General features: G+C 39.1%; 1 protein-coding gene across 2 annotated transcripts in view; it reads left to right on the top strand.

Annotated features, from left to right (window-relative positions):
* The window catches only part of COBL (cordon-bleu WH2 repeat protein), a 558417-nt gene that overhangs the window by 394894 nt on the left and 145734 nt on the right, over window positions 1-17789 (top strand). For both annotated transcript variants that reach the window (XM_053714458.1, XM_053714459.1), the window contains one exon: window positions 10226-10317. In XM_053714458.1, the coding sequence (XP_053570433.1) occupies window positions 10226-10317 (92 nt within the window). The remainder of the gene's footprint in view (window positions 1-10225; window positions 10318-17789) is intronic.

Below are 17789 nucleotides of genomic sequence, written 5' to 3'. Positions count from 1 at the left end.
ATACATTACATGTGACATACAATGAGAAAGACGAAAAAACATAAGAATCATAAAAAAAGAAAATAAAGAGCTTTCAGCAGCAGGGTAGATAGTACCTTACTCATAATTGTATTCTAAGGATCTCGTGGTACTCGCCTAGGGACAATTCCTTGAGCAGGTTTGCCATTGAAACTTTCTAACTTTGGCTTTAACCATTTGTTCATAAAATATCAACAATTAATCTAATCTGCTACCGTTGCTGCAGTCTATCTCAAAGCCTATGGAGGTTTCTCTCATTTTCATATTTTTCCCTCAATTACTACTTTTATATGTCCTTGGCTATCGCAGTCCATATTGGAAGTATATAATCTTGGGGGGTAATATTCTTATAATTTCAGTAATATCATTTATCTAAATAGAACAGATAAACATAATTCAACAACTCCTGTATCACAACAAATCAAACTAATGAAGTCACGGGTGCCCCACACCCTAGTACCTATTTATATGGCTATTAGTAGCTCCCTCATCAATTTTCCCTTTGTTGAGTAGTCTCCTATGTCAAATCAGCGACTATCTTCCTCTAAGGAATTCTTGCCTTTCTCCTCTACCCTGTCCCCTCACCTTCCCTGATTATCCAGTAAAACCAGATCTTCTGGAACGTAGGCCCTGTGTCTTGAATAAATGCTGCTGTCTCGTACATCGAATAAACCATCTGTATTCTATTGAGGACCTCTGCCCACGTTGGCGTCTCATTTTTCCAATATTTAGCTATAGCTATTCTTGTGGTGGTACATAGGATTCGAATGAAAGTGTTTATATGTGGGTTTAGTCTCGGAATTGTCTCATGCAACAGCGCCTGAGCTGGTGTAAGAGAGATCCTTTCGCTTAACAGGGTGCTTAGCATTAAAGATAGTTTCCTCCAAATGTTTTGGACTCTAGGGCAATCCCACCACATGTGAAGATATGATCCTCTAACTTTACACCCTCTATAACAGTATCTAGAGTTTCCTAGTGTCATGTGAGATGTTTTCATTGGTGTCAGGTACCATCTAAAGGTTGTCTTCAGTACATTCTCTCTAAGGTCTGCACTAATAAGGCCCTTACTAGAGTAGTGAAATATATCATTCCAGTCGTCAATCGTATGCTCTCTTGCAATATCTTCCTCCCAATTTAGTAGCAATGTAGATTTAGTCGTGTATTTAGTTTCCTGTAGTGATATGTATAATCTAGATATTGCTTTCTTGGGTCTGTTGATTGCTAAACATAAATTTTTGAGAGTCGTTCTTTGACTGTGTATTGTGGCCCTACTGTTATATGTTTGTATAGCTGATGTGATCTGCAAGTAGAGGAACCAGTGTATCTGAATAGGCTCTAGCTTCTGTCTAAGTTGTGTGAAGGTCAGTAATTTACCTTGTGAATATATATCTGCCACCCTGTATAAGCCTTTATTTTCCCATTTTTTGATATGGTATATAAACTCCTCATTTATCAAGTATTTTAGTGGTATTATCAGGGTTTGTCTAGGCATCAGCTTCCCTATCCGCTGTGTCTTGGTCCATTGTTGTTTGGCCAATTGTGTGGATTTATTATGATAGATCTCTGGGTCCTTATTCTTTATGTTACCCCAGAAAATATCCTCGGGTCCCTCCATTCCCCCCATAGCAGCCTCCAAGGCAGGCCAGAGAACATCTTTTTGTCTTCTCCCAAGTATTGAGTTTTGCGCTAGTCTAGCTGCTGTATAATAGTCATGCAAATTAGGAGCTCCCCCCCCCCCCCCAATTGTCTATGTCTTGTCAGGATTTGGTGTGGGATCCTCGGGTGTTTATTGTCCCTCAGAAATCTGTGTATGTCTTTTTGGAGATTATCTAAATCTGAACTGTTAACTTTAATTGGGAGGACCCTGAACAGATAAAGAATTCTGGGTAGGATCGTCATCTTGACAGCAGACAGCCTCCCATACCAGGAGAATCCCATTTTCCTCCACCTTCCTATGTCTGACCTAATTGCTTTGTATAGGGGAAAATAATTTGCAGCGTATAATTTAGAGGAGTGAGTAGTCAGTTTTATCCCCAGGTATTTGAGCCCGTCTAATACCCATTTGAAGTCAAAATTTGTTTCAATTGCCTTCATGGTATGTTTGGGTAGCGATAGGGGGAGTGCTTTGCACTTGTCTGCGTTAATTTTATACCCCGATATCTGGGAGAATAATTGTATGGCGTGATATACATGTGGCAACGAGATGAGTGGTTTCGTAATGGTTAGCAACACATTGTCTGCGAATAAGGTAATTTTGTGATGTATCTTCCCTACTTCCAGTCCCCAAATATCAGGACAATTACGTATATATGCAGCTAAGGGTTCTATGCATAGCGCAAAGATTAAGGGTGATAAAGGGCATCCCTGTCGTGTGCCATTAAGTATATGTATGGTCTCAGACTGGTGTCCGATTGCTCTGACCTGGGCCGTGGGTGTCGAGTATAATCCCTCAATAGCTTTCATAAACCGTCCCTCAAAACCCATTAGTGACAGCACTCTCATCATATATTTCCAGTCGACCCGGTCGAATGCCTTCTCCGCATCCAAAGATAGGATCAAATGGGGCATCCCCCTGTCTCGAAGAAAGTCAATAACCGATACCATTCTATGTATATTGTCGGGGGCCTCCCTGTCCTTGATAAATCCAACTTGATCAGGGTGTATGATTGAGGGCAGGATGTGTTTCAGTCTATTAGCTAGTATTTTTGTAACTATCTTAAGGTCCTGGTTGATAAGGGAAATCGGTCTATAATTAGCGCAAAAATGGGGGTCCTTTCCCTGTTTTGGAATCACCACTATCCTAGCCTGAAGCAGTTCTATAGGTATTTCTCCCCCTTCCATAATGTGGTTGGCAAATACTACCAAGTGAGGCAGCAGTATGTCTCTAAAAGCTTTATAATATTCCCCTGGGAATCCATCTGGACCTGGGGCTTTGCTAGGTTTAAGATCTTTAATGGCAGCTCGTACCTCCTCAGGTGTAATTTTAGCGTTCAGGGCCTCCCTATCTTCCTCAGAAATTGGTTTCAGGTCTGCTTTGTGTAAAAAAGAGTCAAATACTTTTTCCGTCGAAGGGCAGTGATGCACTTTAGTCCCATCATACAAGTCGCTATAAAAGTGAGCAAATGTGTCAACAATTTCCTGTGGATGGGATGTCATGTGTCCTTTTGGGTTCTGTATGCTCGGTATTGATAAAGCCTGATAATTGTCTCTAATTTTTTTCGCTAGATATTTATCAGGTTTATTTGAGAAGATAAAGTAGTTTGTTTTCAGTCTGTGTGCCGCTTTGACGGATTGTTCATTTAATATGGTTTGTAACTTATTTTTAGTGTTCAGCAATTGTGTCAATGTGGCTTGGGATTTAGTTATTCTATGTGCCCTCTCTAGTGAAGTAATCTCAGAGTATAATTGCTTCAGGAGTAGGGTGTGTTGTCTCCTGGCTGCTGTCTTTTCTTTAATTAATATACCTCTGATCACTGCTTTATGTGCCACCCATGGTGTGATAGGGTTACTTGTGGTATCTACATTAATCTGTCAATATTCCTCTAGATCCTTGAGAATTTTATCTTTTATAAGCGGATTTTTAATACAAGACGGATCATAAGTCCATGATTTTGTTCTCTTTGGGTCCAGTAGGTCCCCTAGACACAGTTTAGTGATTGAATGGTCTGACCATACACACGGAAGAATATCTATATGTTGTAATATCGGTTGCAGTATCTGACTCGTATACACATAATCTATCTTCGAGTAACTGTTGTGTGCCGATGAGTAGAATGTGGTGTCTATAGCATCCCCATTAAGTACTTGCCAAGTGTCCTGCAGCATATGCTGCTCGAGCATCCCCCCTATGTTTTTAGCTACCCCTTTCTGTCTATTCTTCTTTTTAGATTGCAGATTGGCTGTGTGTTTCATCAGCGATTGTATATCTATGTTAAAGTCTCCTGCTAAGACTATACGTGTCCTAGACCAGTCAGTTAGTAGATGAGATATATTTTGAAAATATTTGTCTTGTTGTTCATTTGGGGCGTACACATTGCAGAAGACTATGTCTGTTCCCCCCACTTGACCTGACACCAGGAGGTATCTGCCATCTCTGTCAGCTATAGTTTCTTTGTGTGTGAAAGGGATAGAGGAATGAATAAGAATAGAGACTCCTCTTTTTTTAGAATCTATTGTAGAATGAAATTGTTGTGGAAAGTCTCTTGCCCAGTATTTGGGAATGGTGGAGTGTAGGAAATGTGTTTCCTGGAGGAAAATTACAGTAGCTTTCAGTCGCCTATAATTAGTCAGTGCAGTCCTTCTTTTTATGTCGGTGTTAAGACCTCTCGTGTTATGCGAGAGCAGTGTTATTCTAGCTAATGACATTCTTAAGCATATAATTGTACACTACTCTTTTCTTACCAGTAGTTGGGTATTCTAAGGGTACCTTATTCTCCATCTGATGAGACCTCTCCCAACCTCTTAGCGATTCACCTATGATTGATGAGCTCTGCGTACGTGTGGGGCATCCCGTGACTCCAAAGAACAAAAACATAAACGTTAATATAACTAAAAACATATTATAATATAACAGTGTGCTGGTCATCTTTTGCCAACACCACCACAGTGTGTGTTTTGTACATGGTCACAACAAAAACCACAATATGAAACATCTTATAAGCATTAATGAACATACAACAGTCTCTTAGGCCTAGTGTCCTCTCAGCCCCTTTCTTTATCATGGGGTTAATGATCCTTGCCTATGCCTTATAGATTTACAGCAGGAAAGTAAAAATCTTTCAAGTGGGTGCTGTTCTCTTTATATCTAAGTTTCAAGTCTTAGCTTTCTTTTTAGTAACTTTTTTCCATCTTGGTCTCTGAGGCTTTGCCTGAGAGTGAGAGAGTTCCAGAGAGCTTGTTGCTGCTTCCCCTTCTGCAATTTCTGGTGGGTCCAGCTCCAAAAATTTGCAAATATCAGGTATTTCCGCTGTGGTCTTGATCGTGGCAGTTCTGCCATTTCTCACTACATGTAAAGCAAAGGGGAAACCCCATCTGTATGGAATGTGGTGTTTCCTGAGGAGGAGGGTGAGTGGTCGGAGGGTGTATCTTCTTTGTAGGGTCTTGATGCATAGATCTTGAAAAAACTGAATAACGTTGCCTTGGAATTTAAACGTGGGATTATGTCTAGCAGCTGACAATATTTTTTCTCTATCGGGGTATCTCAGGAGCTTAAGTATAACATCTCGGGGGTTGATCTGGTTTGGGCTTAGCCCTAAGGGCCCTATGGGCTCTTTCTATTTGAACTTCAGAGTCAACTGATGCTCCCAATATTGCTCTAAATAGTTGCTGGAGATAGTCGTGCAGGTCTTCGGTTCCAATTGTCTCAGGGACCCCTTTGAGGCGGATATTGGATCTTCTGCTCCTATTTTCGATGTCCTCAATTTTCTCTTCCAGCTCCATTATCATTTGTTGTTGGCTTGTTAATGTTTGGGATGCTTCAGCTACTTCTTCACTCATTTCATCAGTTGCTGTTTCCAATGAGTCCACCCGAGTGCCCAGTTCAGAGATTTCAGTTTTGATATCAGTAAGACTGTTGGTAATCGTCTCTTGAAAGTTATCCATCTTTTCCCAGAGTTTATCGAAATTGGTCGCAATATCCTGTTTGGATACCAAGGCGTTGAGATCTGCCTTGGTCACAGGAGTCATGTCTTCAAGTTCTCCCTCATTTTCAGATTCAGGATCCTCCTCCACTTCATTTAAAAGAAGATCTTTAACTTTATGGACTCTGGGCGTTTTGAAAAATGTCTCCATAGATGTGGTCTTCATCCCTTTATCCGTCTTGTTCCCTTTCCTGGTCGACATTATGAATATCTCTCTCGGTCTCGCCCCTACCTGGATCAGGCAGACAGTCTAGATAATCTTGCAGAATCAGAAGATATCAAGAACCAGGGTCCTTTGACTCAATTTGATTTACTAAAGGTTGTGATTCTGGGAGTGCTCTCTAAAACCCTCCCCCTCTACATGAGTAGGGGCGCTATTCCGTATATTAATAATGCTGCATCACTTTCTTCATCATATGTGCTCAGGCAGAATACTTATGTAATGCTATGAGAGAAGAATAGTGTAAGGTGAGAGGGGCACTGTTCCATGTATATTCGTGGTAATTTATCTTGAGCTGTGTGAGACTGTTGGACCACTTCAAAAACACACCTTTACATCTTTAACTCATTACATCTCCCAGTGGCTTTTTTTCTATGTAGATGGGTCACAATGCATTCCACCATCCCGCAGTTTGGAAGCTAAGTAATCTCACCAGCCTCACCAGCCTCTATACCCCAGGGCAGTTGTCCTCACTGGACGAAGACGGGTAGGGATAATGGGGTATGATCTACTGACACAGCGTTCAGCAGGAAATGAAGGGGATAGAGACCAGCAATGCACAATTGTATTCAGTGGTGTTCGGTATCTTGTGCAAACAGATTTTATAACTATGCAACAATGGTTATGTCTAGTTACTAATGAAGCTGCAGTCTGTATACCCAGTTCAATTCGTTAAGGTTTCTCTCACACAGCGCAACCTAAGCGCTTCCCAAAGTGGGTTGACTAACTTGGTAGTTCCTTTTTGCAAGGCTAGAGCCCTCTGCTGCATAGGTCTCCCATATAGAACTGACAGGCTATAGAGATCACTGATACGAAAACTTTTTGCTTTGTGTTTAATTAGAAAGTCATTTGGAGGTAATGTAGGGAGCTTTCTTGTGTGAGCTGACCTCCTTCTTTTCCCCTCTCCTCCCCAATACATATGTAAAGGGCAAGCGGAGCTTTTTCAGCCAGACTGTTTTATTCTGGCACTATATAGGGCTGCTGCTAAGATGGCGGCTTTTCGTGCCTTTCACTCTCTTCCCGCTCCCTTGTATTTATGGCGTCTCCCTAGCCCAGATCTGTCTTGCAAAGGTCGCTACTATAGCAGGTGATCAATATCCACAATGTCCCCAATATTCTCTCACCTTTCCTATGTGCTGCTGCTGGGCTGTTATGTCTGATCGGAGGAGAGGGGTGTCCCGCCACGCACTCCACCGGTGTCTCACAGAGTGGCAATGGCGGCTCCGGAGCGGAGCCCCGACCCTCCGGAGTCGCAAATCAGCTGCCGGTAGCTTGATGTCGTGTGATTTGAAAGTCTTAGTTCCTACGGCAGTGAAAAAGATAGTCCGTATCTGTAGCAGAAGTGCGCCAGGTGATTCACCTCTCCAGCTCCTCTAGATCTTTAAGAGCGCTTGCTGCTGCCAAAAATAAAGTCACTGTTCTCTGCCCTTCCTTTTCTTTCACCAAAGTAGCCTGTTTAAAATGGTTTTCTGGAAGTTCTGACAGGTATTTCCATTAAAATTAAACTTTTTCTTAAGGAGCCTCTGCAAAGTGCTTCCTCTCTGCTCGGCAGATAGCTCCGCCCCCCTGGTGAGATTCTTTAAAGGGACACTGAACCCAATTTTTTTTTTTTTTTTTTTTCGTGATTCAGATAGCGCATGCAATTTTAAGCAACTTTCTAATTTACACCTATTATCAATTTTTCTTCGTTTTCTTGCTTTCTTTATTTGAAAAAGAAGGCATCTAAGCTATTTTTTGGTTTAGACCCTGGACATCACTTGTTTATTGGTGGGTGACTTTACCCACCAATCAGCAAGAACAACCCAGTTTGTTCACCAAAAATGGGCCGGCATCTAAACTTACATTCTTGCATTTCAAATAAAGATACCAAGAGAATGAAGACAATTTGATAATAGGAGTCAATTAGAAAGTTGCTTACAATGACCTGCTCTATCTGAATCACAAAAGAAAATATTTGAGTTCAGTGTCCCTTTAAGAATACTTGCCAGCACTTCTATTTCCCTGGGGTGTCTCGCTAAGGGGCATATACTGCATTTTCGTATGGGAAGGAGATGCACACTGAAAATCGTCATTTAAAAATCATACAAAATGAATAATTGAACTATTCACACAAAAATAGTCAGGGTAAAAAAATGTATTGTTAAGGTGCATCAAAAATCGTAACAAAATTGTTTACAGAAAATCGTATTTTATCAGAAACGTGTATGTTAATTACACAGGGAAAAAACGTATTAAATATGCACAGACTATTTAAATCGTAATTTAAGTACACTGGATGTGCAAAAAAACCCCTAAAACTTAGAAATTCATACTTATAAGTACAAAATACAAAGTGTAATTGTTGTTTTTTCATAAAATGGGCTGAACATGGGTGTTCCATGGGCGTATATGAAATTGTGTCTCAAATCCCAGCGTAATTCTGTAAACATTTTTGCCTGATTTTTTCTCCCAAAATACTCAAAACACTAATTACTCTGAAAGGAAAACCTATGCATATGAAAGGAAAACCTATGCATACGAAAATAACAGCAATTTTAGGTTCAGTGCACTGAAAACAGCCTATTTTCATTTGTATTAGGCTTAATATTAAACTTTAATACACCGGGTTCTCCATGTGTATCTCATCCTCCATTGTGAACTTTTACATAGCATCGAGCTGTCATCATTTCTAAGGGGAGACATCTCTCAATTCTTAGGGACAGACCCATTTTTTTATAGAATTCCATAAGGACTGCCCTTACGAGTGTTGGTATGGAAATACCACGTCTATACTTGCAATTTTTGTTTAAAATCGGCCCCTAAGTATTAAATTATTATTAAAGGGACGTAATACTCATATGCTAAATCACTTGAAACTGATGCAGTATAACTGTAAAATGCTGACAGGAAAATATCACCTGATCATCTCTATGTAATAAAGGAAGATATTTTACCTCACAATCTCCTCAGCTCACCAGAGTAAGTTCTGTGTAAAAAGTTATACTTCACCTGCTCCCAGCTGCAGGTAAAAATTAAAAAAAAAATGAAGAAATGAACAGCAGCCAATCAGCATCAGCAGTGCTGAGGTCATGAACTCTTACTGTGATCTCATGAGATTTGACTTAACTCTCATGAGATTTCATAGTAAGCTTCCTTTACCTGATTGGTGAAATAATATGAAAGTTCACGAGGCTCATCCCCTAAGCTGTCCGAGGACAGACACACTAAAATGCTGCTTAGAAATCCTTTACAATGGGAGGTGGCTACTGCGGAACTTTTGAGGTAAAATATCTTTCTTTTTTACATAGAGATGTTCAGGAGATATTTTCTAGTCAGCTTTTTACAGCTATGCTGCATCACTTTCAAGTGTTTAAACATTTGGGTATTATGGCCCTTTAAATTAGTCTTAAAAGTTTCATACTATACTAGTATTGTATAAATGGATTATAAGAATAATGTTACTGAACAATTGTGCAAAACAAATAAATTAATCTGCTTTTTTATTAATGCCTAGTATAATGATAGTAATAATAAATAGGGGTAGATTTACCAATGTCTGTCCGACATGACGCGCTATAGCAGACATTGCTGAATCGCGACAGCGTATTACTCAAACAGTTCACCAGAACTGCTTGTGTAATGCCGCCCCCTGTAGATTGGCCGCTAGCGGGGGTTGTTAATCAGCCCGATCGTATAGGATCAGGCGGATTGTAGATAAATCTACCCCATAGAGTCTGCGTTTGCATTATACTAAATAGATATACTAATATATATCTATACTAAAAAATGAAGGCCTTTGAAACTTACATATAATATGTGTTTTGCTTTTTAAACTGTAGGTTAGGAACTGTGCAATTATACACTTACTGTATATCATGATTACAAACTTCTCATGATGTTGTTTGCAGTTAATTCTTGTGCAGAGTATAAAGTATTATGGCAACGAAGCAATCTGAACTGTAAACCTGAAGATTATTGCATAATTAGCAGATAATTACTGAGTGATTTCACTGCAACCAAGGTTTTTTTTTGTTCTTCTAAAGTTCAACCAATAAAATGACATTTTGTACAGCATGCATAACTTTACAACAGTATATTGGTTTAGCTGCTTCTGTAGTCTATTTTTTTTCTCACTACCAGTATCAAAGTACGTACTCCCAAGAGAGATTTTCCTCAGCGCTTTTTTAAATGTAATGCTAAAAACTTTGTTTAACCTGCTCTTAATGTTGATGTAAGGAAATGAATACAAGCTGACAATTTTCTCCTAGAAAGATATTTTGTTACCCTGGTAACATTTTGTATTAAAATTCATTTAGTATTTTTATTTTATATACATATATATTTATTTTATATTTATTTATTTTTACAGGGAAACGAAACCTTTCGACCAGCAGTGACCTTACGGAAAAAGAAAGCAAAGGGATTTTGGGATTTTTTCGTAGCTATAAGAAAACCAATAAGGTAAGTCGGCTGTATTGATAGAAGGAAAAAAGTTGTGCCCAAAGGCAAAGTTAATTTATTTTTGCACCTTTTTAAAATGTTTAAAGTGAGATTGGTATATAGCACCTCTTCCTTGCCTATAAGTTACTAAAGATGTGAGTGACAGCACTTTTTTTTATGTGGATCCTAATGAAATATTCATACTACAGGGCTGAAGGATCTCATCAACCCAGAGAAATGCATTTTTTATAAGTGACACTCCTTAAAAGGGAAACATGATCCTTACAAGAAATATGCAATGTATTTGAAACATAATGTAAAAAGTTTCATGGTTTAAACATAGAAATATATTATTTTAGTCATTGTAACGATTTAAAGGACCTATACTTGCAAAAAAGAGAATTGTATAATATGCTAGAGTATGCAATTATTACCCATTTTTTTGTGTATAACTGTGTGTTTAACCCCTAAAAAGGGATTTAACACATAGTTAAAGGGACAATCTAGCCAAAATTAAACTTTCATGATTCAGATAGGGCATGCAATGTTAAACAACTTTCTAATTTACTTTTATCATCAAATTGTCTTTGTTCTCTTGGTATTCTTTTTCGAAAGGTAAGCTCAAACTGATTTCTAAACCGTTGAAAACTGCCTCTTATCTTAGTCACAGTTAGACAGTGCTAGTTAATGTTTGTCATATAGATCAATATTTCTCAACCGCGGCCCTCAAGTACCCCCAACAGGCCAGGTTTTTATTATAGATGAACTAGAGCACAGTTGACATAATCAGCTGATTGGTGAGAGCGGGTTAGTTACCATGGTTACTGATCATCTGATTATTTCTCCTGTGTTCAGCTATAATGAGGACCACGGTTGAGAAACACTGATATGGATAAACATTGTGCTCACTCCTGTGGAGTTATTTATGAGTCAGTACTGATTGGATAACATGCAAGTCTGTCAAAAGAACAGAGATAAGTGAGCAGTCTGTTGAGGCTTAAATACAAGGTAATCACAGAGGTAAAAAGTATATTAATCTAGCTGTGTTGGTTATGCAAAACTAAGGACTTGATAATAAAGTGATTATCTATCTTTTTAAACAATAAAAATTCTGGAGTAGACTGTCTCTTTAAAGTCAACTCTACTGGGAGCTAGCTTAACACATCTAATGAGAAAATGACAAGAGGCAGGTTTGTGTAGGCACCAGTAACCAGCTGTAGTGTAACATATACATATCCTTCATTGTTCTTGTCAACAATACCAAAACAAAGTAAATTTGATAATATAAGTACATTTTAAAGTGTCTTAAAATGAAATGCGCTATCCGAATCATGCATGTTAAATTTGATGTTACTATCTCTTTAAACATGTAGTAAAATTCAGCTCCAGAGCAGCAATGCACTACTGGGACCTAGATGGACAAATCTGGGGAGCTTATAACAAGAGGCATATATGTATGGCCAACAATCACTAGTTAGCTCCCAGTAGTGTACTTCTGCTCCCGATCCTATCTAGGTATGCTTTTCTGCAAAGCATAGCAAGAGAACAAAGTGAATTTGATAATAGATGTAAATTGAAAAGTCTCTTAAAATTGCGTTTTCTATTTGAGTCATGAAAGATTCATTTTGCCTTTCCTTTTCCTTTTAAACAAACATATTAATCATTAATTATTTTAGTAAGCTGCTTTAGATGTGTTAGATGTTCGACAATATTAACATTTTTAAGAGAACTGATATTTTTCGCTGACACAGTTAAGCTATTTGTTAACATCTAGGATATATATTTTAAATTAAACTTTCCTTATTTCTACTGCCTCCAGTCAGCACATATAAAGTCCTCCTCCCCACAAAAAAGCCTGTAGACATAACCCTCAAAAGTTCAGAGATTCAGTCCAGGGCTGGGATTCTTAGGCTGAGTCAAGAAGATCTGTGGGTGAAGTCATGGGAGGAGTCATAATAGGACAGAGAAGCGCCGCAGGTGTTGCATTGACAGGAATGGGATATGATATGGGCGGGGTTTGTTGTGTTGTGGATGGTCTAGATGTTCCCAGTTTTACCTCCAGTTTCTGGGCATGTGCAAAGAGAGTTGCTGTAGGGACAGTGGGCAGAGTTCCCACACAATGTGACAATTTTTCAAGATGCAGGATGGTTGTGAGATCTGTGGAGGCACTATAGCCAATCAGAGTCCATAGTTCCTTAGCCATTTTTGGCATAGGCACTGGCAGCATGCTGCCAACTGCTTGCTGATTTAGAGAAACAGTTCTTATGTGCTCTTCTTGAGCAACGAACACTCTGGGGTGTGTGAAATAATGACTATGAGACTACGGCCTCTGATTGACTGTATAGGTGCATGCATATTTAAAAAAAAACAACAAAAAAACATTTTAATCATGACCCTTTGGGGTTTAAAGGGACTTTAAACTACTGTGTACAAAAATAGTAACTACTCTCCATGATATTGTGTTCCTCCTGTGCCTTCTCTTCAAAGCAATTCTCTTAGTTTACCCTTGCTGGTTTGTGATGTTGTATTTAAATATTCTTGTACTGATTGACAAGGTGGTGCACATTCACAGATCAGTGATATAGTTGTCTTCTAGACAAGTTGTATTATTCACTTCAGTTTATTGTGCACAATACAGAGCAGGAGCTATACATTTTTGTAGTTCTGCCTTTCTCTATATTATTTCTGAGGGAATTGTTTTATAACTTTTAAACTGTGTAAAAGACTGGAAACCTATAACTCTTTTGCTTTCTATTGTGCAAGTTAACCCAAAGTTCAAGGTACAGATATCAAAAAGCCAATAATGTCACTGATCTGTGAAAGTGCAGTAAAAAGATGCAGAGCTTAAAGGGCCATAATACCCAAATGTTGAAGCACCTGAAAGTGATGCAGCATAGCTGTAAAAAGCTGACTAGAAAATATCACCTCAACATCTCTATGTCAAAAAGGAAAATATTTACCTCAAAATGTCCTAAGTATTCACACCCAATTGTAAAGGGACTTTAGTCCCAAGACTTGCAAGGGAGTGTGCATCTGGCATGTACAGACACAGTCATGTTATTTCCCTATTCAGTTTAAAGAAATAGTCTAGTGAAAATTAAACTTTCATGATTCAGACAGAGCATGCAATTTTAAGCAACTTTCTAATTTACTCCTATTATCAATTTTTCTTCATTCTCTTGGTATCTTTATTTGAAAAAGCAAGAATGTAAGCTTAGGAGCGGGCCCATTTTTGGTTCAGAACCTGGGTAGCGCTTGCTGATTGGTGTCTAAATGTAGCCACCAATCAGTAAGCGCTACCCAGATTCTGAACCAAAAATGGGCCGGCTTTCAGTGAAATCTCATGAGATTACAGCAAAGCAATGCATAATCTCAGCACTGCTGATGCTGATTGGCTATTGTCTTGGGGGGTTCAACTTCCAGCTGGACAGTAGCTGAAGTATAACTGCTACCACAGCACTTACTCTTGTAAGCTGAAGAAATATCTTCCCTTTTTACATAGAGATGTTTAGGTGAAACTTACTTGTAAGATTTTTACAGTTATGCTGCATCACTTTCAATTGATTTAGCATGAGTATTATGTCCCTTTAATCTTTTAACTGACTGACTTATGTAATAGGTTAAATAAGAGAACAGCTTTAAAGACAGCTGTAGGTACTTTAGGAAAAACAATAGCATTGTGGATTGTACCCATGTTACTGAAGTTGTACCCTGCAGTTTAATGCACTATTAAATACCTGTAAAGCACTGGTTTTCAAACCTGTATCTGTATTCCTAACTTGTGACAGAAAATGGCAAATTTATTACAGAAGTTGACACATTTGTTTTAAATTTAGTAGCCAGTAAGAATATTGCTCACACTTTTTAGGTTCCAGACAAGGGTGTTGATGTTTACATATAGACAGTCTAATCCAAAAATGTAGGAGAGAATAGTACAATTATCCTAGACTTACAGAATTTGTCAAGCCCTGGTTTAGGATTAATATTATTTTTTTTGGCTAAATTGCAGAATTATAATTTTACTTTAAAAACTTGATCAACTCACAACTTACTGTTAAGTTGTCTTAAGAGTTTCAGCATATAGAACGTTAGACTTGTGGACTGATTTGGTTTTAAGATATTACGCCATACATGTGTTTGGACAACTATTATGCCTCCTCTGACAAGTCGGTATGGACCTTTAGATGGGCATAAATCACCTTGTAATTTCAATACTTTATTTAGTCTTGTAATAAATTAATATAACACCTGAGTATGAGAATCTACTGAGAAGATCAACACTTACTTATTACAATTGTTTTTCAATTGACAAACTTTTCCTACCACCAGGGACGCCCTTAGCATTTGCGGGGTCCTAGGCAACACATATTTGCTGGGCCCCACACAGGGTTGCCACCTTGGCCATGTTTTCATGGACACTTATGAGTTACACATGCTGCAGGGTATTCAGGAAGGAACATGAATAGTGCTGTCCAGAATCACTATTTGGGTGTCCAGGGGTGCCATTCATGTTCCCCTCTTCACACCCTGCAGCATGTGTAACTCATAAGTGTCCAGGAAAACATGGCTGAGGTGGCAACCCTAGTCCCACAGCCCAGCGCTCTTATTCCCCTACCCCTGTATGCTTTGACCCCTCTATGGCCCACCCCTGTCCCAACATTCAGTATTTACTATATAAATAATAACAGTATATAATACACCTGCTGATACCATAAACACTTCTTTATAAACTAAATACAGGATATACATTGCACCTTCTCATACCATCATCCTTGAAAGTTCTGGGCCCCCATAGTTTGGGTCCCTGGGTGGTTGCCCCTCTCACCCTACCAAAGCGCAGGCCTGCCTTCCGCCTACCATATTTGGAGGAACCAGTCTAGACTTGTTACTGGATTAACAGACAAAAGAGCTAATTGCACTACAACAATAATAAATGTGGAAATAACCTTTTTTCCGTGTAACTGTATTAACACCTTTTTATAACAGTTTTATAATGCTATTACATCTTAGGGTGTAGGTGCTGTGTACTAGTTATATTAACCTTGGATGATATCAGTACAAGACTGATATGTATGTACAGCTTTTAGCACTCAATTACCTAATGGCTGTTACTGGATTAGTCAAGGCATGTGTTACTCATTTTGTTAACAAATAACGCATTGTTTTGCTGTATGTTGTCTTATCACTTTTGCTGAGGTCAGTTATTATAAGCTATATAGGATGGTTTGGCTTGTACATCATCTTCTTAGAATTGGAAAACCCACATTTAAAAAAATTCAATAACAGTTTATTGTATGTAAAGCTTTTTTTTTTTTACTACACATACTTGAACATTTTATATTATAATATCAAAGTGTTTCAGATCCCTTCAAGTGACCCTAATCACATCTGGCGGAGACAAAATACACATACTGTAGAACAGGTGTAGACCGTGTTTTGTCATCTGAGGTGCCATGTTAGATTTTTTCATCTGGGGGCTGGAAAAAGAAGGCTACTTTACTCTGCGCCTCTCTTTTGTTACCTCCTCACATTCCCGTTTACAGGACTTCTCCAGACTGGCTCCCATCTTGTTGAACTTTCTGCCTCGCTCCACAAGACTCTCTGCTAGTTTTGAAAGCTTCAAGCGCTCCCCAAAACTCTACTGTTCAGGGATGCATACAACCTACACTAACCTTTGCTAACCCCAGTTCCTCTCCTCCTTTGCTATCCCCTTGAACCCCCTTAGAATGTAAGCCTAAGAGCCCAACTGTTTGCAGATCACTTTCATAAGAGCTGACTACAACAGTGCAACTCCCGGCAGGGCCCTCTACCCACTTCATCCCTATAAATGTTACCTTGTATAACGACTATGTTTATAGCGATGCAGAATCTGTTGGCACTCTACGAATAACTGATAATAATAATACAAATAATAACATCAAAAGTATGTACTATACTTAGCTATAAAGTAAGCCATTTATATACTGTATGTCATTTGATTTTGCCTGCTCAAGTCCAGATGTTTGCTTGTACATCAAATTATTTGTTATAGGAGAATATAAATATGCCTTTACATTTTCATTGACATGTTTCTAGAAATAAAGACAAGGATAGCTGAATATAAGTTAAACGGTAACTTTTATTTCATATAAAATGCAGGGAAATAAAGTAACAAAGGGGAGGAAACAGTAAACACAAGACAATATTTTCTAGTTGAACAACAGTCTCAAAATTCCATATATAGTAAACACTATGAGTCCAAGGTCCAAAAATGCATGAAATGTTATCACAGCTTGGCACAATGGGGTATGAAAACGTAAAAAATGTAATCATGGACTAAGCAGTTACTTATAATTAATAGAAATTGTTGCTTTATAAATTATTCATCTTTTAAATAGGATTTTATCTTTTATTTAATTTTTTATTTTTTAAGATTCCTTTGTATAGAGTTCATTATTTTCTGTCACACCCCCACAAGGGGCTGGGTTCTCTACAGGAAAGTTTTACTTTAACCCCTTAATGACCGACGACGTACGCCATACGTCCTAAAAAAAAAAGACAGTTAATGGTCTTGGAAAGCGGTGGAAGAGATCCTGATCACTTTCATCCGCTTTCCGGTTATTGCAGTGATGCCTCGATATCGAGGCATCCTGCAATAACCCTTCTTACCCCTCCGGTGCCGAGAGAGCCACTCTGTGGTCCTCTTTGCACCGGACATCGATGGCCGCAATCGTTGGTGGGTGGGTGGGAGGTGGGTGGGCATCCATCGATGGCTTCTTGTCAGTAGAGGTGGACGGGATCATGGGCTGGGTAGCCGGGGTCGCGCACGGACGTGCACACTTGCACGGGGGGCGGCAAGCAGGTGCGTGCACAGGGAGGGAGCGGGTGGGAACCATTACACTATGGAACAATTTTTGTAAATTAAGTGGGAGAGAGGGGAAAATAAATTAATAAACTCACAATCTAAGTGAACTGGGAGGGGGTGAGGGGTTGGTCTTGGGGGGGAAGCTACACTACAGAAAAGTGTAAAAAAAAAATATATATATTTTTTTTTAACTGGGTACTGGCAGACAACTGCCAGTACCCAAGATGGCTCCCAATAATGTAGAGGGAGAGGGTTAGAGAGCTGTTTGGGGGGGGGGGGGGGGGGGGATAAGGGAGGTTGGGGGCTAAGGGGGGATCCTACACAGCAGCATATGTAAATATGCTAAAAAAAATAAAACAAATAAAAGATACCTTTTATTTTAGTACTGACAGACTTTCTGCCAGTACTTAAGATGGCGGGGACAATTGTGGGGTGGGGGAGGGAAGAGAGCTGTTTGGGAGAGATCAAGGGGTCTGATGTGTCAGGTGGGAGGCTGATCTCTACACTAAAGCTAAAATTAACCCTGCAAGCTCCCTACAAGCTCCCTAATTAACCCCTTCACTGCTAGACATAATACACGTGTGATGCGCAGCGGCATTTAGCGGCCTTCTAATTACCAAAAAGCAATGCCAAAGCCATATATGTTTGC

The sequence above is a fragment of the Bombina bombina genome, chromosome 5 (assembly GCF_027579735.1).
Source record: "Bombina bombina isolate aBomBom1 chromosome 5, aBomBom1.pri, whole genome shotgun sequence".
NCBI classification, from domain to species: Eukaryota; Metazoa; Chordata; class Amphibia; order Anura; family Bombinatoridae; genus Bombina; species Bombina bombina.
Note: the sequence above shows the minus strand (reverse complement) of the source record. Positions and strands in the feature narration are given on the sequence as shown.